We start from the raw sequence: 24,270 nt of genomic DNA, 5'->3' as shown, positions 1-24,270 counted from the left end.
AGATTATAGTTGAAAACTTCCCTAATATGGGAAAGGAAATAGTCAATCAAGTCCAGGAAGTGCAAAGAGTCCCATACAGGAAAAATCCAAGGAGAAACACACCAAGACACATATTAATCAAATTATCAAAAATTAAATACGAAGAAAAAATATTAACAGCAGCAAAGGAAAAACAACAAATAACATACAAGGGAATCCCCATAAGGTTAACAGCTGATTAACCTTATGGGGATTAGCAGAAACTCTACAAGCCAGAAGGGATTGGCAAGACATATTTAACATGATGAAAGGGATAACCTACAATGAAGATTACTCTACCCAGCAAGGATCTCATTCTGATTTGATGGAGAAATTAAACCCGTTACAGACAAGCAAAAGCTAAGAGAATTCAGCACCAAAAAACCAGCATTACAACAAATGCTAAAGGAAATGCTCTAGGCAGGAAACACGAGAAGGAAAGAACCTAAAATAACAAACCCAAAACAATTAAGAAAATAGTAATAGGAAGATACATATCAATAATTACCTTAAATGTAAATGGATTAAATGCTCCCACCAAAAGACACAGACTGGCTGAATGCATACAAAAAGACCCATATGTATGCTGTCTACAAGAGACACACTTCAGACCTAGTGACACATAAAGACTGAAACTGAAGGGATGGAAAAAGACATTCCATGTAAATGGAAATCAAAAGAAAGCTAGAGTAGCAATTCTCATGTCAGACAAAATAGACTTTATAATACAGACTATTACACCAAAGAAGGACACTACATAATGATCAAGGGATCAATCCAAGACGAAAATATAACAATTGTAAATATTTATGCACCCAACATAGGAGCACCACAATACGTAAGGCAAATACTAACAGCCATAAAAGGGGAAATCGACAGTAACACATTCATAGTAGGGGACTTTAACACCCCACTTTCACCAATGGACAGATCATCCAAACTGAAAATAAATAAGGAAACACAAGCTTTAAATGATACATTAAACAAGATGGACTTACTTGATATTTATAGGACATTCCATCCAAAAACAACAGAATGCACTTTCTTCTCAAGTGCTCATGGAACATTCTCCAGGATAGATCATATCTTGGGTCACAAATCTAGCCCAGTAAGTTTAATAAAATTGAAATCATATCAAGTATCTTTACTGACCACAAGGCTATGAGACTAGATATCAATTAGAGGAAAAAGTCTGTAAAAAATACAAACACATGGAGGCTAAACAATTCACTACTTAATAACCAAGAGATCACTGAAGAAATCAAAGAGGAAATCAAAAAGAAACCTGTAAACAAATGACAATGAAAACATGATGACCTCAAACCTATGGGATGCAGCAAAAGCAGTTCTAAGAGGGAAGTTTATAGCAATACAATCCGACCTCAGGAAACAAGAAAAATCTCAAATAAACAACCTAACCTCACACCTAAAGCAATTAGAGAAAGAAGAACCAAAAAACCCCTCAACATTAGCAGAAGGAAAGAAATCATAAATATCAGAGCAGAAATAAATAAAATATAAACAAAGAAAAAAAAAGCAAAGATCAATAAAACTAAAAGCTGGTTCTTTGAGAAGATATACAAACTTGATAAACCATTAGCCAGACTCATCACGAATAAAAGGGAGAAGACTCAAATCAATAGAATTAGAAATGAAAACGTATAAGTAACAACTGACACTGCAGAAATACAAAGGATCATGAGAGATTACTACAAGCAACTCTATGCCAATAAAATGGACAACCTGGAGGAAATGGACACATTCTTAGAAAAGCACAACCTTCCGAAACTGAACCAGGATGAAACAGAAAATATAAACAGACCAATCACAAGCACTGAAATTGAGACTGTGATGAAAAATCTTCTAACAAACAAAAGCCCAGGACCAGATGGCTTCACAGGCAAATTTTATCATTTAAAGAGCTAACACCTATCCTTCTCAAACTCTTCCAAAATATAGCAGAGGGAGGAACACTGCCAAACTCATTTGATGAGGCCACCATCACCGTGATACCACAACCAGACAAAGATGTCACAAAGAAAGAAAACTACAGGCCAATATCACTGATGAACATAGATGCAAAAATCCTCAACAAAACACTAGCAAAAAGAATCCAACAGCATATTAAAGCATCATACGCCATGATCAAGTGGGGTTTATCCCAGGAATGCAAGGATTCTTCAATATACGCAAATCAATCAATGTGATACACCATATTAACAAATTGAAGGAGAAAAACTATATGATCATCTTAATAGATGCAGAAAAAGCTTTCAACAAAATTCAACACCCATTTATGATAAAAACTCTCCAGAAAGTAGGCATAGAGGGAACTTACCTCAACATGATAAAGGCCATATATGACAAACCCACAGCCAACATCGTTCTCACTGGTGAAAAACTGAAACCATTTCCACTACGATCAGGAACAAGACAAGTTTGCCCACTCTCACCACTAGTATTCAACATACACTTGGAAGTTGTAGCCACAGCAATCAGAGAAGAAAAAGAAATAAAAGGAATCCAAACTGGAAAAGAAGTAAAACTGTCACTGTTTGCAGATGACATGATACTATACACAGAGAATCCTAAAGGTGCTACCAGGAAACTACTAGAGCTAATCAATGAATTTGGTAAAGTAGCAGGAAACAAAATTAATGCATAGAAATCTCTTGTATTTTTAAACACTAATGATGAAAAATCTGAAAGAGAAATTAAGGAAACACTCCCATTTACCATTGCAACAAAAAGTATAAAATACCTAGGAATCAACTATAAGACATTGATGGAAAAAATTAAAGATGATACAAACAGATGGAGAGATATACCATGTTCTTGGATTGGAATAATCAACATTGTGAAAATGATTATACTACCCAAAGCAATCTACAGATTGAATGTAATCCCTCTCAAACTACCAATGGCATTTTTCACAGAACTAGAACAAAAAGTTTCATAAGTTGTATGGAAACACAAAGGACCCCAAATAGCCAAAGCAATCTTGAGAAAGAAAAACACAGCTGGAGGAATCAGCCGCTCACACTTCAGACTATATTACAAAGCTACAGTAATCAAGGCATTATGGTACTGGCACAAAAACAGAAATACAGATCAATGGAACAGGATAGAAAGCCCAGAGATAAACCCACACACATATGGTCACCTTATCTTTGATAAAGGAGGCAAGAATATACAATGGAGAAAAGACAGGCTCTTCAATAACTGTCGCTGGGAAAACTGGACAGCTACATGTAAAAGAATGAAATTAGAACGCTCCCTAACACCATACACAAAAATAAACTCAAAATGGATTAAAGACCTAGATGTAAAGCCAGACACTATAAAACTCTTAGAGGAAAACATAGGCAGAACACTCTATGACATAAATCACAGCAAGATCCTTTTTGATCCACCTCTTAGAGAAATGGAAATAAAAACAAAAATAAACAAATGGAACCTAATGAACTTTAAAGCTTTTGCACAGCAAAGGAAACCATAAGCAAGACGAAAAGACAACCCTCAGAAAGGGAGAAAATATTTGCAAATGAAGCAACTGACAAAGGATTAATCTCCAAAATATACAAGCAGCTCATGCAGCTCAATATCAAAAAAACAGACAACCCAATCCAAAAATGGGCAGAAGACCTAAGGAGACATTTCTCCAAAGAAGATATACTGATTGCCAACAAACACATGAAAGAATGCTCAACATCATTAATCATCAGAGAAATGCAAATCAAAACTACAATGAGGTATCACCTCACACTGGCCAGAATGGCCATCATCAATAAAATCTACAAACAATAAATGGTGGAGAGGGTGTGGAGAAAAGGGAACCCTCTTGCACTGTTGGTGGGAATGTAAATTGATACAGCCACTATGGAGAACAGTATGTAGGTTCCTTAAAAAATTGAATATAGAACTACCATATGACCCAGCCATCCCACTACTGGACATATACCCTGAGAAAAACATAATTCAAAAAGAGTCATGTACCACAATGTTCATTGCAGCACTATTTACAATAACCAGGACATGGAAGCAACCTACGTGTCCATCGACAGAAGAATGAATAAAGTAGATGTGGCACATATATACAATGGAATATTACTCAGCCATAAAAAGAAACGAAATTGAGTTATTTGTAGTGAGGTGTTTGGACCTAGAGTCTGTCACACAGAGTGAAGTAAGTCAGAAAGAGGAAAACAAATACCACACACTAACACATATATATGGAATCTAAAAAAAATAAAAGGTTTTGAAGAACCTAGGGGCAGGACAGCAGTAAAGTTGCAGATGGAGAGAATGGACCTGAGGACAAAGGGAGGGCGAAGGGTAAGTAGGGATGAAATGAGAGAATGGCATGGACGTATATGCACTACCAACTGTAAAATAGACAGCTAGTGGGTAGCAGCTGCATACCACAGGGAGATCAGCTCGGTGCTTTGTGTCCACCTAGAGGGGTGGGATAGGGAGGGTGGGAGGGAGATGCAAGAAGGAGGGAATATGGGGTTATATGTATACATATAGCTGATTCACTTTGTTATACAGCAGAAACTAACACAACATTGTAAAGCAATTATACCCCCAAAAATATGTTAAATTAAAAAAAAAGAAATGATATGTCTTGTTAAAGCCTAGAAACCATACTTTTTTACAAGCAGAGTATAAAAGGGGAAAGAGATGAAGAGAAGAGAGGAGAGAGGGGTAACACAGAAGAAAGGCCAAAAGTGACAAAAGTGAATAAAAAATAGTGGAAATTATTACATGTAAAGCTCTACAGGGAAAACGTAAATAAATGATTGGAGAAAAATCACTACATAAGCCAGGAAAACTCAAAAACCTTACTCACTTAAAAAAATTAAAAATCAGCCTCATTTTCTAGCATCATGCACAAATCGATCCCATAGCCTTCACTAGTTCCTACTACAGTTTCCAACTACTCCAGAAAAAGAAAAACAAGAAAAAACAACTCAAAAGTCTTTCATTATCCTTCAATTTTTAGTATTTTCAGAATTTAAAATGGTAATCAAACCCCCTCCTGGCTGTATGTGTACCACCTGCAGAAGCAAGGCACGTAATGTGTACACTCAGTAAAGTGGGCTATACACTCAGCTCTCCAAATACATTGGAGATGATTGCTGTTGCCAGATACAGAAGCAGACGTTTTTCCCCTAAAGAATCATAATTTTAGCTTGCCAAATGGGTGAGATTCACTTTTTTAACCAGAGAATTCAGGAATGAATAAAAAGGAATACTGCAAATGGAAACCTGGGTGGAAAATGACCTCTGCACTTGGGCTGTGCGCATGTAACCAAAAGCCATCAAGGATCAAAATTACAACAATCAAACAAACCCATGAGCTTAAGCCTAGGAGTGTAATGCTTGTCAGTCATCTCTTCATCTCTACAGCACTATCACATGGCAATGGTATGTTCTTCTTAAACTCTATTCCTGTTAAACTGCACTAGCCAAATGTGAACCTACCAAGCCAGAAACATTTCCCTCTGCTAAAATGACAAAACTGGGCTTATAGCAGCCAAGTGCAACAGCTGGATCTAAAAGCAGAGTACTGTGTGTGATGAACTTAGATGATGAAGGGGTAGCTATGGAGGTAAAAGTCAATAGCTCATCACTAGCTTTCTCTTCCATCCTAACAAATCTGGTTAACAATTACCGTGTGCATAGTTTGGTAACCATAGAATGCCCCAGGGGATAAAGTATTTGCATGAGTTCTACATTCGCTGTGAGGCAGCATATAGGAAATATGTAACCTGAAGACATACAAATTAGAATAGGAAGCATGAACTATATTACAGCACTGTTTAAAAGAACTTTCTGCAAAAAATGTGAAAATGTTCACTATCTGTGCCGTCCAATTCAGTGGCCACTAGCCACAGATGCCTACTGAAGATCTGAAATGTGGCTAATGAAAATGAAGAACTGAGTTTTTAATCTTCATTTTAACCAATTTAAAATTAAAATTAAATATCCATGTGGGGTGTCTGGCTGCCATATTGGACAGTGAGGACAAGCAGGCCACACAGTGGTAGGAGAGCCACAGCACACACATAATCATGCTTTAATAACACAGTTGTTTTAATTCAGCAGTAACATTCACACTGAACTCTCTCTCCACCAAAGTGAAACTGGGTAAAGAAGTACAATATATTCCCTGACTTCCAAGACCTTAAACTATATATATATATGTTTACATGATATTCCATGTTCCATCGTCATTTGGTTACTTATTTTCTTGTTATGCTTCTTGGATAAAGAAGTATTTTAAAGAAATAAATTGAATTTGGATTACCTTGTGTATATTAATTCATTCAGACATGCAATGCTCCCCGAGTTCAGAGAGACTGTGCCAGGTGCTGGGGCCAGCAGGGCAGGCAAAGTACCCTACCCAACAGTTCTGAAATCCACAGGGAGTCAAGGATTACCCCTAGTCTCCACTGGCGGGCAAAGCACCCCTGTTCTTTCTATCAGACCTACTTTAGTCCCTTTGCATGATACTGCTCATACCGTGGGACTCAGCTGGTACCCCAGGAGGAATCCACAAAAAGATTATATCAGGGCAGGTGTCTTTTGGGTTGACTGCTTTCCAAATCAGACAACCTGAACACCAGAGTTCTTCTCTCATTGTCAGTATTCAAACTCTGCTCACATGGCGTACTATTGAAAAAATGACAGAAGCAGGCTCCATATGTATTTACAAGATAATCCTGTATATTGTTTAGTGGTATGTATACTGATAGCCAATACAGAAAAAAAGAAGTCATGGGAATGGGTGCATAGACGATCTCTTACTACTCTGTATCTTTTGATATATATCGACATTATTTCAAAACAGATGTTTCTATGGTGTGAATATTCTATTTATGCAGCTACTTAGCTTGCATAGAAATAGTTTTGAAGCAGTGTGAAGAATCATGCAACCCACAACGGTTTTCTTTTGCTTCATTTGATTTAATGAATGTTTGTTTCTGAACTTGTACATTTTACTTAAAAATAACATTTTCATAAAAATCTCTCACTGATGTAAAGTCAGCTGAACACATTATACAAGTGTTGACTTCTAAAATTAAAGAGGAAATCAGGAATAACTGCCACACCTTTTTTTTTTCTGAGTTAGTCAATGGAGATAAGGTTTACTGTGGGATATTTTCCTTTCTATATTAAGGATTATATGATTCTCAGTTTATATACACACATTATTAATATAAGGCATGCTTATCCTGCAATCACTTGGCAGGTGTCACTTCATATATTGTCCAGGGTATATCTTTCAAACCTACAAACATATATATATATATATATATATATATATATATATATATATATATATACATGTTACTACTGTATTCAGAATTGTGACCTCCATCATATTCAGCTCAGGAACCACTGAACTTTGTTTTCTGAGAATGACCAGCACAGACATATGGTGGCTTACGAACAGAACGTGATGTACAGGTAATGAAGACACACACTGCGCTCAGTGCAATGTGGGGTGCAAGGGAGAAAACTATTTCAGGGGCTATTTTGAGGTTGGCTAAGAGGAGCAGCGGGCTTCCTGCAGGTCTGTGTCCTAATCCCCCTGGCTCCAAGGAGAGACAAGAAGTACAGTGTTCACCACGACAGTTGGGGTGCACACCAGCCTCTGGGGAAGCTCAGGTCAGTCAGCACAGAGACATATAAATAGTATGGCTTCCAATCTGTGCCATTTCTGCAACACACTGCTGTCCTCCACCCAGACCCCTCTTCTCTGTCAAGGGTATCTCCAGACACCAAGCTGCCCCGAATCAGTCAAGTTGGGGTGACCTTTATGCCTCATCCCTACAATCAAGGAACCGTGACGTTCTGAGGCATCCACCTGTAAACATTCCTAAACTGAGCCATTTCTTCTCCACCTGGCCTCTCCGGTCTTAATTCCTGCTTGTCTCACACTTGGATTCTAAACTCCAGCTGAAGAACTTTCACAATTCATGGGATATACGTTGCTCACACCCCTCCAGGCCTCTGCACATGCTGTCCTTTCTTCTTATACCTTAATCCCCCTTTTAGCCTGGCTTCTGGTCCTTCGAATCCAGTCTACAAAGTCATGTCTTAACATTTATGCCCCTCTTCCTCCTAAGAGTGGGTCAGGCAGCCTCCTCTGGATGGGCTCATGGCTCCTGCACTGCACTTTACCACCCACCACTTGTCCATAGGGGTGCACACTGTTTCTGGTGCAAAGTTACATGCCCAGTGCTGGTTAGTATTGTGACTGATGCATAGTAGATAAACAATAGATTTTCTTAGTGAATGAACAAGTGAAAGATTCCCCATTCCCACTGTTGTATTCTAGGTCTGGGATGATGGAGGCTTAGTCAATTACAATAGACATTTTCCTAGCCTCTCTCTCTGCATCCTCCTCCTCTCTCTGGTCCCTGAGTTATGTTTCTAAAACATAAATCTAACAATGCTATTTTGTCTCATAACCTTGGATGGCTCCCTGTTAAAAAGAAAAGTCCCATCTCCTTAGCATAATATCCAAGGCCATATACAACTTGGTCCAACCCATCATTCTTGCCATTTCTTCCCATCACCAGCTACATGCCAAACTCCGCTGCTTTTGTCCCTTGGCTTCTAATTGTCCTTATCTCACTTCTCCATCTTCAACATCCATCCCATCTGAGAAGTATCCCTTACTTCCCTGAGGCACAAGTTCTTACAGATGTCACAGCATTTGTGTTAAACTGTAATTTTATTTTGTTATTTATTTGCCTCTTCCACTGGTCATTAAGAATCCAAAGGGGTAAAGTCTCTTAAATCCCACTGACTAGCTCAATACTTGGTTCCAGTAGGAGCCCAATAATTGTTTGAACACTAAATTTCAACAAGTTTAAATTCTATATGCTTAATCACTAAAGGGATTTCAATTTTGGAAGTTATTTGCTTTAAATAGGAACATAAAGGCAGGATAAATCAAACTTAATACAGGTGCATTTTGTCATGTAGCCAAATAGTAAGATAAACGCATTACTGAGAATATTTATCCCCATGTTCTCACTTCTAGTTTGTATTGTTTTGTGTTGTAATATGTGGCAATTTGCTGGTTGCTTATGAGTCTCAACATTAACAAATTAATGAAATTTAGTGAATGCAAAGAAAATCTGATTTTTATTGGTTTTGGTTCAATAATTATAAACCTATCAAATTAATTAAAATTGTTATTAACCCCTTTCCCCAAGATAAAATGACAAATTCCTTAACGTGTAGGATACTATATATTAATTTGTGATTCTTGTGCTTTTGTTCTTTTTTTAACCCTTCAGTTCAATTTTGACTCTAGAAGAAAGATATTTCTTACACAATTCCAATGAAGCAGCACCTAGTGATTCTAAAATTCTTTCCGTTTGTGGAAAATGAAGATTAAGTGACAAAATGCTGTAAATAGCTTATAGATTATGTACTGCAACAGAAAACAATTTCAAAACAGCTGTTATTGCTGTATTTAATACCCCAAGTTATTACCATGTATGTATGCCACAGATAAATGGAAATACGGCTTAGCTCCAAAGGGTCTGATTACAAAATCCACAGGACAAAAGGTAACAAAGGCCTCTGAAGAACGTGAACGAGTTGATAAGGCTGGGAAGTAACACAGTCACCTGATTTTAAATGGCAATCAACAAAACACTTATTAAATAAAACAGGATGTGCCCTTGGCGGTACAGCGGTTAGGGCTCTGTGCTTTCACTACTGAGGGAGCGGGTTCAATCCCTGGTCGGGGAGCTAAGATCTCCCACAAGCTGCGTGCGCAGCCAAAAAATGAAGTTTAAAAAAAAAAAGATGGAGAAATAACTTAGACTTAGGAGTTTGGGAATGATATATACACACAACTATATATAAAATAAACAAGGACCTACTGTATAGCACAGGGAACTATACTCAATATCTTGTAATAACTATAACGGAAGAAAATATAAAAAAAGAATATATATCTATATATGTATAACTGAATTACTTTGCTGTGCATCTGAAACTAACACAACATTGTAAACGAACTATATTTCAATAAAAATTTTTTAATAATTAAATTAAGAAACTAATCCCCTCTGTTACTTTCAGTTTAAAGAAAATTGGAATACACTAATGACTAAAACTTAAATTTCTTCTCTCTGAAGTTTTTTCTCTACTTATTTATTGTCTTACTTTCCTACACTTATGAACTGATTAATGGATCTTACAAGCCATCCAGTTCAACCGTCTCAATAATAGCTAAAGAAACAGGCCTAGACATGTGAACTGACTGTCCAAGGTGAGAAAAGTAATGATCATCAGACAGGAATTAGAACCCAGGTCTTCTTACTTCCAACCACACACTCAGGCTTCCCCTCTTAAGTAAATCTGAGCTTTGCCAACTGGCATCCAGGTTTCAAGACTTGCTACCCATGGACTTATTTCACAGGTCTTCACAGATTACTTCTACTACAAAAATTTTAAAAGCTTCTAAAATCAGTACCCTTCATTAAACTGCTTTCCTGAGAGCCCTTGAGGGCAGAAAAATAATTTTAGTAAAATCCACTTATTCATAAGAAATTAAATATTTTATGCAATGGATAATTTGAGATCCTTGTGTTCATGTTCCTTTTTAACTCTTCAAACCAATGTAGACTCAGGAAGCAAGACATTCCTTACATAGTCCCCATGAAGCAGCTCATAATGATTTTAAAGTTCTTTCTCCATGAGAAAAATGAACATTATGTGACCAAATGCTGAAAATAACCTACAAGACTTCCACTGAAGCAGAAACATTTTAAATCGACTGTTAGTACTATATTAAAGACCCCCATGTGCTCGGGCATTTAAATAATCAGTCGTTCTTTTCTTGAAAACACTTTAAAAATCTCTTATGCTGGCATTTGGGGTCCACTAGATGAGTCTCCAAATTGCCCTTCTGACTTTACACACTATGTTCCCAAACAGAACAACTAACTTGTGTATTCTCTCTTCAATCTGTCCCACATCAATCCCTTGGTTCACAACTGTTACGTATTCTTAAGGTCCTGTTCAAATGACACTTTCATACCATCATAGCATTTTCTGTCCCTTTCTTGGGCACGTGTCCCTTTCCAATTTAGATTGTTGTTGGTGCTGCACATCCTCCTGCTCTCCTCCTAGACTGTGAGCCCTCGAGCTGGGTCCTTGGTCCAAGTATTCTTTAATTGCATCCATCAGCTGTGACAGCATCTGGCAAGGCCTGTTCCAGAAGGCACTCAAGGAGGATGTTGCTGAATGACGGCAGGAAGGAGAAGAATCTACCTCAGCTGAGAAGCACAGACGCAGCCGCTGAATCCCAGGAAGCAGAAGTCCAGGTTGATGCGGAGTCTTGCCAAAGCCCACATAGGGGAATTTCTGATCATTGAATCCCAAATAACCATCTAACTTTCTGCATCAAATCATATTGACTGCTTACATATTTTTTTCTAAAATTCACTACTTAAACGTCCCAGTCCTCCTTGTAAGGAACGGCACCAAAAATGGTGGAGAGCTTAAACAAGCTTTATTTGGGAACGCTCCCGGGCGAGGCTCACTGGTCCGAGAGAAAGGGGCCAGAGAAGTCGCGCCTGGGCGAGGGTTTGGGCAGAATTTATAGGGGAAGAAGGGAAAGGGGTGTGGTGAATCTGGGAGGGCGCAGGGTAGTCCTTACTTGGTGGTCTCTTCGGGTATCGTGGCAATATCTGGTGCCGGTTGCATCAGTCTTGGGACCGTTTGTCCCACCCCTCGAAAGGCGGGAAGGCTGGGCCGGGTGGAAAGTTCCCAGGTCAGTTCCTGGAACTGGGTGGCTGAGAGCTCCAGGTCAATTCCGAGAACTGGCTGTGTGGAACGTTCCAGGCTGATGCAACCTGTGAGTCTGATTGCGTTCCCCTGCCTCGGGCCAGTTGGCCTTACACTCCTGACTTGACTACACAGAACAGGAGTTCCTTTTTGACTCATGAAAAAAACTTGTCTCTCTCTCTAGTTGACTCTAGGTATTTGTTCTGCTGTGATAGTGACACTGCACTGAGCAGCGACGTTTGTCCCCAAATGAAAGAGCATTAGACTGTGGTGTCTAATGTAGTAGCTTTCTCATTGCTTTGTTTGTCCTATTCCCATGCAGACAGGTCGTCACTAACTGCTGCTATCCCACTTCAGCAGTGTCCTTCCCTTTCTAATTTGCAGCTATTGGAGAAACGGGATTCCAAGCTGCACTAAAATAGTGTCTAATGAAAGGCAAAAATCTCTCATTGAGACTGCCAATTATTTTTTCTATGAATAAAGCACACTTTAGCTTTAAAACCTATATTTTTGGCTACTCGCTGACAGTTTTGATTTTTTCTCAGTTGAATTTTGGAAGGACAGGCTGTTAGATAATAGTTCACTGGGAGCAAAGAAAGTCCACCCAAGGTCATGCGCCTCTTTTATGAAGCTCTTCTTTTAGATAGAAAGTTATATCAGTAATCTATTAAAGAAGGACACCTGTAGGTACTTCCGTAGAAGCCTATTTGTGATAGCCTGCTGAGTTAAAAGACACACAGGATGTTGTAATCATAAGAGTTATCTATTTTAAAAGTCTATACTGATATACAGTTTGGAAGAATACAAACCTATTATTATCATGGAGTTTTTGCTATGGAAATAGCCGTTATTGCTAGGGAGCAGGAAGGCTAAAGTGGGATGTTTTTGGTTTAAATTTTGTTATCTTTAGAATTTTGATTTCTAACTTCTCTGCATTATTGTCCAGAAACACAGACTATACAATGATGCTAAGTCTAGGAAATCTACTAAGACATATTTCTCAGATCACATCTGGTCAATTACTGAAAAAGTTTATGAAAATTAGAAACAATGTATATTCACTAATTGCTGGGTACAGGGCTGAATATATGTTTGTAAGATCGGGGTTATTAATTGTTATTCAAATCATGTATAAGTCATTTATATTCTTACTGACTTTTGGTCTGCATGACTTATTAAAAGCTGAGGTGTATTAGTCTCCCTCTGTGATGGTACATGTGTAAACTTCTGCTTAGAATTTGTTCATTATTTTATGTATTTTTGAAGTTATATAATTAGACATACACAGACAAGTTTAGAATTCTTAAATCTTTCTGGTGAACTGTACCTTTATGTTATGTAATGATCTTTTTCACTCCTAATAAAGTTTTTGCTTTAAACACTATTTTTATTTGGTATTAACAAAGCTATGCCAACCTTCTTTTGATTAGTATTTGCCTGATGTATCTTTTCCCAGTCTTTTATTTTCAACCTGTTCATGCACTTTAGATATATCTCTTGTCAACTTTACATAGGTAGAATTTAAAAGAAAAATAATAATCTCATTTACTGCAATTACTAGTATCTGTGGGTTTGTTTCTATCATACTATTGTGAATTTCTAGTTGCCCTATTTGTTATATGCTTCCTCCATACCACATATTTTTCTATCCTCCATTTGCTTGGGTGTTATATGCATTCTAGTTTTCTTTTACTAGTTATCCTTACAACTTTCAACAAGAACTTTAGACTTTAAGTTCAATAACCCTCTTCCCCCAAGTGCTACATGGACTGTAGAACTTAAATCTAAACCTTCTTTCTGAAGGACATCCTTTAGAAGTCCCTTTAGGGAGGATCCGTCGGTGGTAAATACCCTTACTTTGGATTATCTAATAATGCCTTTACTTTGACCTTGTTTTTAAATGGAATTTAGGTAGTTATAAAATTCTAGATTGTCAAGAAGATTACCTTCTGGCAACACTTCGCAGACATGCCACTGTATTTCAGCTTCTGTTTTTTTGAAGTTGGGATGTCTACCTAAATAGGGATAGCAATCACTGTGACAAGTTTTTCTTTTTCTGATTCCTTTTAAGATATTTTACTTGATGTTCTACAATTTACTACAATATGTCTACATATATATTTGTTTTTCTTTACCCTCTTGTTATTTATTTGGCTTCCTGAATCTGAGGATTCATGTCTCATTAGTTTTTAAAAATTCTAAGCCACACCACCATTTTCATTATTTTCTTCTTCTGGAAGTCTAATCTGAGGTATTTGTACATTCTCACTGTACCCATGTGTCTCTTCATTTCTTTCATATTTTCTATCTAATTCTAGACATAAAGAATATACACCATTCAAGAAATATTTCTTTAGCTCTATCTTCCGGTTTACTAATTCTCTGTGAGATAGCTGTGTCTAATCTGCTACTTAACCACTGAGATTCCTGTTTGGTACTTTTAAAGTTTTCCCCAGTCTTTATGACAGTGTACTTCTGCTTAATGCTTTCATCTTTCTTCAATCAATTTAGACATATTTATTTCTTATTCTGCATATCTGAAGTTTTGAGGGGCCTGGTGTTCAATTTTTCTGTTTGTTATTTCTGCTTTCTCCCTTGGTGGTTTGTATCTTTATGCATTTGGCAGCCTTGGATGATTGAGAATGGGGTGGGGAAAGATGTATATCTTAGGTTAGGAAAGACCTCCTGCTGGACCTGGGTTGAGGTGTGCCCCTCTGGAGAGGTTTGCATCTGCTCTGCCAGGTGACTCAGAGCGTCACATACCAGGGGTTTAAAATGTTGGTCTCTCAACGGGCAGTAGTGTAAATTTAAAAGCATGTATGATTAGCCAGTGGTTATATATTCTTCAGGGGAGACCACTTTGGACCCCAACATACCACCCAGGCTGGGAGATAGTATGTTTTCTGTTTGTTTGGTTTCCTTCTGTGGTGGGAGATTTTCTATTTAGTCTACCATTTCATTGAACGTATATCCCCTTAGAGCAGTGTGTTTCAAACCACTGTCAAGCCCTATTAGTAGATAGTGAAATCAGTTTAGTGCTGTGGTTCTCAACCTTGACTATGTGTTAGAATCACCCAGGGAGCTTTTAAAACCCTGACTCCCAGGCCACAACCCAGGACCAATTAAATCAGAATCACAGAGGGTGGGGAGCCAGCAACGTATATTGTTATAGCTCCCAGGTGACCTGAATGAACAGCCAAGATTGAGAACCACCACGATGACCAGCATTTTATAATAAAACAGAGTGGAACACAACAGAACAAAGAGTACATTAGCATTGATCCTTAGTAAGAACTCTGCACATTGCTACAAGAGCTGCTGCTCAGTGGTGTGTGTGTGACAATGTATCATGTTCTAATACATACTGTATTCTTTACTGTGGTTTTCCCTTAAAAAAAAAAAAGAACCTAAAAACATTAAGCCTCTTGGTTACCAAGATTAGAAGCTGTCCTCAGAATAGCTGAAGCATGAGAGCCAGTTTCTTACCTGCATTCCTACTGCAATTTTTTTTTTTTTTTGGTATGTGGAGATTTCCCTAACTTTCTTGGACATCCAGCTGTACATTTCCATTTCATCCAGCTCCTCCAGGTGTTTGGTAAAAGGTTATCAGGATATCAAAACTACCATATTGCTGAATATTGAATTTCACATTTCTTTATATACTTCTGGTGTCTTTGAAGTTTATTCAAAAACACACACTATGATGTCTAATTTTACACCTAAAATGTGCTCTAATTATACTCTATGGATATTAATATATTCTACAAAGACATCACAGAAAGTGATGTGGTGTGCCTTTACAACACACCCACCACAGTACCAAGCTTGTCATAGATAGATCTGCAGGAAGATTCTGTAAGATCAGGGCTTTGGAGTTTTTGTTGCCCAGTTCACGAGACCAATGGGAGTTTTCAGAAGGGGAAATAAGAGAAAACAGACAGAACTCAAAAGGAAGAACCAGGGTAGAATTTCTTATTGACCAAGTGCTAAAGTAAGATGACCAGTGGGCAAAGTGGCCACATGTGAAGGGCACGTCTGAAGCATAGAAATGTTACCACTTCTCTATAAACTGGAATGAGGGAGGCATCAGAGACATGGTGTTTGTTGTTGCTGCTGTTAGCATGGCTAAACTAGCCATTGCGAACTTTCAAGCACCTTCCCAAGCTCTTTTGGACAATTTTTTTTTTGTGTGAGGTGTGACAATAAATGAAATTAAAAATTCTCTAGAGGGAATCAATAGCAGAATAACTGAGGCCGAAGACGGGATAAGTGACCTGTAGGATAAAATAGTGGAAATAACTATTTCCACAGAGCAGAATAAAGAAAAAAGAATGAAAAGAATTGAGGACAGTCACAGAGACCTCTGGGACAATATTAAATGCACCAAGATTTGAATTATGGGGTCCCAGAAGAAGAGGAGGAAAAGAAAGGGATTGAAAAACCATTTGAAGAGATTACAGTTGAAAATTTCCCTAATACGGGGAAGGAAATAGTCAATCAAATCCAGGAAGCACAGAGTCCCATACAGGATAAATCCAAGGAGAAACATGCTAAGACACATATTAATCAAACTACCAAATATTAAATACAAAGAAAAAATATTAAAAGCAGCAAGGGAAAAACAACAAATAACATACAAGGGCATGCTCATAAGGTTAACAGCTGATCTTTCAGCAGAAACTCTGCAAGCCAGAAGGGAGTGGCAGGACATATTGAAAGTGATGAAAGGGAAAAGCCCACAGCCAAGATTACTCTACCCAGCAAGGATCTCATTCAGATTCGATGGAGAAACAGAAACCTTTACAGACAAGCAAAAGCTAAGAGAATTCAGCACCACCAAACCAGCTTTACAACAAATGCTAAAGGAACTTCTCTAAGCAGGAAACACAAGAGGAGGAAAAGACCTACAATAACAAACCCAAAACAATGAAGAAAATGGTAACAGAAACAAACATATTGATAACTACCTTAAATATAAATGGAGTAAATGCTCCACCAAAAGACATAGACTGGCTGAATGGATACAAAAACAAGACCAATATATATGCTGTCTACAAGAGACACACTTGAGACCCAGGGACACATACAAACAGAAAGTGAGGGGATGGAAAAACATATTCCATGCAAATAGAAATCAGAAGAAAGCTGGAGTAGCAATTCTCATATCAGACAAAATAGACTTTAAAGACTATTACAAGAGACAAAGAAGAACACTACATAATGATCAAGGGATCAATCCAAGAAGAAGATATAACAATTGTAAATATTTATGCACCCAACATAGGAGCACCTCAATACATAAGGCAAATACTAACAGCCATAAAAGGGGAAATAGACAGTAACACAATCAGAGTAGGGGACTTTAACACCCCACTTTCACCAATGGACAGATCAAACAAAATGAAAATAAGTAAGGAAACACAATCTTTAAATGATAAGTTAAACAAGATGGACTTAATTGATATTTATAGAACACTCCATCCAAAACCAGAATACACTTTCTTCTCAAGTGCTCATGGAACATTCTCCAGGACAGATCATAACTTGGGTCACAAATCAAGCCTTGGTAAATTTAATAAAATTGAAATCATATCAAGTATCTTTTCTGACCACAATGCTATGAGACATCAATTACAGGAAAAAATATGGGAAAAATACAAACACATGGAGGCTAAGCAATACGCTACTAAATAACCAAGAGATCACTGAAGAAATCAAAGAGGATATCAAAAAATACCTAGCAACAAATGACAATGAAAATATGATGACCCCAAACCTATAGGATGCAGCAAAAGCAGTTCTAAGAGGGAAGTTTATAGCAATACAATCCTACATTAAGAAAAAAGAAAAATCTCAAATAAACAACATAACCTTACACCTAAAGCAATTAGAGAAAGAAGAACAAAAATCCCCTAAAGTTAAGAGAAGGAAAGAAATCATAAACATAATATCAGGAAAAAATGAAAAAGAAATGAAGGAAACAATAGCAAAGATCAATAAAATTTCTTCTTTGAGAAGATTAAAAAGTCGATAAACCATTAGCTGACTCATCAAGAAAAAAAGAGGGAACTCAAATCAATAGAATTAGAAATGAATAAGGAGAAGTAACAACTGACACTGCAGAAATACAAAGGATCATGAGAGATTACTACAAGCAACACTGTGCCAGTAAAATGGACAACCTGGAAGAAATGGACACATCCTTACAAAAGTACAACCTTCCGAGACTGAACCAGGAAGAAATAGAAAATACAAACAAACCAATCACAAGCATTGAAACTGAGAATGTGATGAAAAATCTTCCAACAAACAAAAGCCCAGGACCAAATGGCTTCACAGGCGAATTCTATCAAACATTTAGAAAAGAACTCATACCTACCCTTCTCAAACTCTTCCAGTATATAGCAGAAGGAGGAACACTGCCAAACTAATCCTACGAGGCCACCATCACCCTGATACCAAAACCAGACAAAGATATCACAAAGAAAGAAAACTGCAGGCCAATATCACTGATGAACATAGATGCAAAAATCCTCAACAAAATACTAGCAAACAGAATCCAACAGCACATTCAAAAGATCATACACCATGATCAAGTGGAATTTATTCCAGGAATGCACGGATTCTTCAATATATGCAAATCAATCAATGTGATAAACCATACTAACAAACTGAAGGAGAAAAACCATATGATCATCTCCATAGATGCAGAAAAAGCTTTTGACAAAATTCACCACCAATATATGACAAAAGCCCTCCATAAAGTAGGCAGAGAGGAAAATTACCTCAATATAATAAAGGTCATATATGACAAACCCACAGCCAACATCGTTTTCAATGGTGAAACACTGAAACTATTTCCTCCAAGATCAGGAACAAGACAAGGTAGTCCACCCTAACCAATATTATTCAACATAGTTTTGGAAGTGTTAGCCACAGCAATCAGAGAAGAAAAAGAAATTAAGGAATCCAAATTGGAAAAGAAGAAGTAAAGCTGTCATGGATTGCAAATGATATGATACTATACACAGAGAATCCTAAAGGTGCTACCAGAAAACTACTAGAGCTAATCAATGAATTTGGTAAAGTAGCAGGATACAAAATTAATGCACAGAAATCTCTTGTATTCTTATATACTAATGATGAAAAATCTGAAAGAGAAATTAAGGAAACACTCCCATTTACCACTGCAACAAAAAGTATAAAATACCTAGGAATCAACCTACCTAAGGAGACAAAAGACCTGTATGCGGAAAACTATAAGACAATGATGAAAGAAATTAAGGATGATACAAACAGATGGAGAGACATACCATGTTCTTGGATTGGAAGAATCAACATTGTGAAAATGACTCTACTACCCAAAGCAATCTACAGATTCAATGCAATCCCTATCAAACTACCACTGGCATTTTTCACAGAACTAGAACAAAAAATTTCACTATTTGTATGGAAACACAAAAGACCCCAAAGAGCCAAAGCAATCTTGAGAAAGAAAAACAGAGCTGAAGGAATCAGCCTCCCGCACTCAGTCTATACTACCGAGCTACAGTAATCAAGACAGTATGGTACTGGAATAAAAACAGATATATAGATCAATGGAACAGGATAGAAAGCCCAGAGATAAACCCACTCATATATGGTCACCTTATCATTGATAAAGGAGGCAAGAATACACAATGGAGAAAGGCAGCCTCTTCAATAATTGGCGCTGGGAAAACTGGACAGCTACATGTAAAAGAATGAAATTAGAACACTCTGTCACACCATACACAAAAATAAACTCAAAATGGATTAAAGACCTAAATGTAAGGGCAGGCACTATAAAACTATTAGAGGAAAACAGAGGAAGAACACTCTATGACATAAATCAAAGCAAGATCCTTTTTGACCCACTTCCTAGAGAAATGGAAATAAAAACAAAAATAAACAAATGAGACCTAATGAAACTTAAAAGCTTTTGCACAACAAAGAAAAACATAAACAAGACCAAAAGACAACCCTCAGAATGGGAGAAAATATTTGCAAATGAAGCCACTGACAAAGGATTAATGTCCAAAATATACAAGCAGCTCATGCAGCTCAATATCAAAAAAAGCACCAACCCAATCCAAAAATGGGCAGAAGACCTAAATAGACATTTCTCCAAAGAAAATATACAGATTGCCAACAAACACATGAAAGTATGCTCAATATCATTAATCATTAGAGAAATGCAAATCAAAACTGCAATGAGGTATCACCTCACACCAATCAGAATGGCCACCATCAAAAAATCTAGAAACAATAAATGCTGGAGAGGGTGTGGAGAAAAGGGAACCCTCTTGCACTGTTGGTGGGAATGTAAATTGATACAGCCACTATGGAGAACAGTATGGAGGTTTCTTAAAAAACTACAAATAGAACTACCATACAAGCCAGCAATCCCACTCCTGGGCATATACCCTGAGAAAACCATAATTCAAAAAGAGTCATGTACCAGAATGTTCATTGCAGCTCTATTTACAATAGCCAGGACATGGAAGCAACCTACGTGTCCATCGACAGATGAATGGATAAAGAAGATGTGGCACATATATACAGTGGAATATTACTCAGCCTTTAAAAGAAACGAAATTGAGTTATTTGCAGTGAGGTGGATGGACCTAGAGTCTGTCATACAGAGTGAAGTAAGTCAGAAAGAGAAATACAAATACCGTATGCTAACACATATATATGGAATAAAAAAAAATGTTTCTGAAGAACCTAGGTGCAGGACAGGAATAAAGACGTAGATGTAAAGAATGGACTTGAGGACATGGGGAGGGCAAAGGGTAAGTTGGGACGAAGTGAGAGAGTGGCATGGATATATGTACACTACCAGATGTAAAATATATAGCTAGCAGGAAGCAGTCGCATAGCACAGGGAGATCAGCTCGGTGCTTTGTGACCACCTATAGGGGTGGGATAGGGAGGATGGGAGGGAGACACAAGAGGGAGGAGATATGGAGATATATGTATATGTATAACTGATTCATTTTGTTATAAAACAGAAACTAACACACCATTGTAAAGCAATTATACTCCAATAAAGATGTTAAAAATAAATAAATAATGTGAGGTGTGAGATTAAGGATTCTTGCTTTTAAGCCCTTTTACTATCTGTCCCCAGCACATCAAAAGATGCAACAGAAATATTTTTTTAATACTGCCATGTCCCACCTTTGGAATTCAACACTTCCTCCTATCTTAATCCTCCCAAATGCCACTGACCTGGCCATAATTCCATCCACCCACATGGGTTTTAGGAATTAGTTTCCAGTGCAGTCTGTCCAAACCAGGCTAAGCATCTCATTATCTAAAACTTTCAACCTCCTTCTTTGTTACTGTTGTGGTGCTCCTACATTTTAAACTGTAAATATAGTAAGTATGTTCTCCTGGAATCATTATATAAAGAAATGTCACACCCAGACCACAATACTGAAATCTGGCAGATTGTGGGCAATCTGTTTTTTCTCTCCAAGGAAGTAAACAGCTGCACAGTTGCTTTAGAAATGTTAAGAAGTAGATAAAGGTGAAACGAAATATATTAACAGATTGACTGAGGTAAGATGAGGCTTTGCGTTTTGTTTTGCTTGGGTTTAACTGGTCAAAACATTTAAATATGTTACTATGCCCATAGAACTGGATGATAATACTTTGGGATAGATAAAAAGCAAGAGAAATGTAATCAGAGAAAAATAAATGTTGAAGGAAAGAAAGTAAGAGAGAAATAAAGCTTTGGAGAGAAAAAAAATATTACTGCCCACCTAGATGAGGTTTTACTCCTTACACATCACCCAGGCACTGCTGCTTGACCTCCTCTCCCAGCATCACAATTTGCCACCTTCCCACGAGGGTGGAGATCCCCTTACACTGGGCTGTACTACAGGAAGGTAGATTCTTTAATTTCAAATTATATTTTAGGACCACCAATAATTGGAAAAACCCCTGAGTTTATCATAAAGGATCTGAATTATGTAACACTTTCAGTAGTATCCAAATCTGTAAATTTAACTTTTTATTTTCTACTTTTAGGTCTTTCCATCTTTAATCTGAAAGTTAATTGTCATGGAGGAGTAAGTAGATTTTGCAGAGCATTGTTTATTTACCTGTAACTCATGAGTGTTCACTATAGAAAGCAGATTAGTTTTTTCCCCTACTGTATTAGAAAGCCAGTGCAGTAATAATATCTCGTTTAGAATTTCTAAAATTTCAACAAATAACTCCTACATTCATCCATATCCTCCCTTTCTCTCTCTCTCTCTCTCCCCACTGGCCCCCTCTCTTTCTCCCTCCTGTTAGCAGACACTGTTTTCAATTCCTAGACTGCTGTTCCACTGTTCTGGGAAGAAGTCCATTTAATCTGTGTACCAAATTTATTATACTTTAAACTATCTCTTGGACAATTCTTTCAGGTTCTATATATAACCACGTCTATAGTTTTTGTGCCAATTTCTCTTTTGGATAGCTTTCTTTGGATGAAAGACTTGTCCTTAAACTTTTCTTGCAACAAGGCACACACAACCAATTTTATAGACATTAAGAAAACCAACCAATCAATAAACAAAAGTCTAAGTCTGTGCTACCCAAAATGGTAGCCACTAGCCAAAAGTGCCTACTTACGTTTAATTAAAATTACATAAAATTTTAAAATCTGTACTTTAAAAATGTTAGCCACATTTCAAAGGCTCAATACCCACATATGGCTAGTGACTATCATACTGAACAGCACAAAAGAACAGTGCCATCACTGCAGAAAGTTCGACTGGACAGCATTGTTTTAAAATGTCTACAGAATTTGCAAAAACACTGGAAAACTGAAATACATGACTCACTGATTTCTTTTTCATGTTTTTACATTCCTTCCTTTAACCAAATGAAAAACTACACAGATGTCTTTCATTAAATGTCAATGTTAGATACAGTCCAAAAATGGAGAAATAAAGTATATTATGAGGATAAAAAATAAACAACCCCCAGTCCAAGTGAGTTTCAGAATAAGCATCAAGGTCAAAAGTCAGGATTCTGAATGCAGATTTCATGGGGGGCTGATTTTCTAAGGCCTTATCCACCTAATCATATTTATACAAGCAAAATCAAGACTGTTGATATTAACACATTCTCTGCCCTCCTAATAGTTTAATGGTTCCATAGGGCAGTGGTCCCCAACCTTTTTGGCACCAGGGACAGGTTTTGTGGAAGACAAGGATGGGGTGGGGGATGGCTCAGACAGTAATGTGAGTGATGGGGAGAGATGGGGAGTGGCAGATGAAACTTCATTTGCTCACCCACGGCTCACCTCCTGCTGTGCGACCCCGTTCCTAACAGGCCTCGGACCAATATTGGGGACCCGTGCCATAGGGGAAAGAAGACAACCATCTGAACTGTTTATTACTATATTCATACACTCAGGTCCAACACAGTGTGTTACTATCTCAAGGTTGATAGAAAACCATTCCTAAATCTATTACACTGACCAAACATCGAAAACCTCAAAAATACTACAAAAAACCAATATAAAGTGTCGGTTGCACCTTGCAGGCCTACAAGCCTTATAGTGGGCCAGCCTTGAGACTGAAGAAAGAGCCCAGAGACAGCAACAGAAACATCAATGGCTTATTGGACAGGGGGAGCTTAAAAGGGTGCTGGAGCCACACCCTACCAGGTGCAGCAGATGGTGGAGAAGACATGGCAGCAGGCTCTCCTCCTTGGGAGAGAAGGAGGCTACCATTCTGGGAGGAATTGATGTCAGGTGGGCTCATCAGTTACCAGGGAATAATTGAGCCCTATAATTAGAAGAATTGGCTAGTCATGTGAATGAACAGGGACTGGTCGAGCTGGGGATGTAGAGAGAGCAAGATAACAGCCATCCTGAATGGCCTAACCATTTTGATATTTATAAACTACAGCCAATAGATACAGCTTTTTTAAAAGTTTTAAGTTAGAGTATGATGAGCTGCAGAGTGTCATTTCATATTTCACCTATGATGAAATGACGTTGACTACTCCATTAGAGCGGGAAAAGTGAAATGCTGCTTTCCTGAGAACACACAAGCAGATTAAAGCAAGCAACCTACCCTGCTACCCAGTTCCATGTATTCAGTGATAAGGACCCACACCTGGGGGATTAGCAGAATTTAAGGCAATCCTTACTAAGAAGCTTAGTAACTAAAAGTAAAATAAAAGTTCAAATGCTCATTAATTTATTTAGTTAATGAACTGTACCTTCTTGAAGATAACACAAAATAAAGATAGTTTCCTTGTAGAAGAAATGATTAAATTTTGCCTTTAGATTCATGTAAAAATTTAAAATGGAAAGCCTCCAAAATGATTACCATCAAATACTTCATATTTACTCCTGAAGGTATGGAAGGGAAGACTTAAGAAGAAGAATCTAAAAAGCCT

The 24,270-nt window shown here is 37.6% G+C and overlaps 1 protein-coding gene across 5 annotated transcripts in view; it reads right to left on the bottom strand.

The window, feature by feature from the left end:
* The window catches only part of KCNN2 (potassium calcium-activated channel subfamily N member 2), a 181,702-nt gene that overhangs the window by 63,777 nt on the left and 93,655 nt on the right, over positions 1-24,270 (bottom strand). The window contains exon 1 of one of the 5 annotated variants that reach the window (XM_073802409.1): positions 11,717-11,782. The exons of the other annotated variants lie outside the window; for them this stretch is intronic. Within the exon in view, the coding sequence (XP_073658510.1) occupies positions 11,717-11,763 (47 nt within the window). The 5' untranslated portion in view covers positions 11,764-11,782. Of the gene's footprint in view, positions 1-11,716; positions 11,783-24,270 lie in introns of those variants that run through there. 5 annotated transcript variants of the gene reach the window in all.

Source organism: Tursiops truncatus, chromosome 3 (genome assembly GCF_011762595.2).
Source record: "Tursiops truncatus isolate mTurTru1 chromosome 3, mTurTru1.mat.Y, whole genome shotgun sequence".
NCBI classification, from domain to species: domain Eukaryota; kingdom Metazoa; phylum Chordata; class Mammalia; order Artiodactyla; family Delphinidae; genus Tursiops; species Tursiops truncatus.
This window is presented reverse-complemented; position numbering and strand designations above follow the sequence as displayed.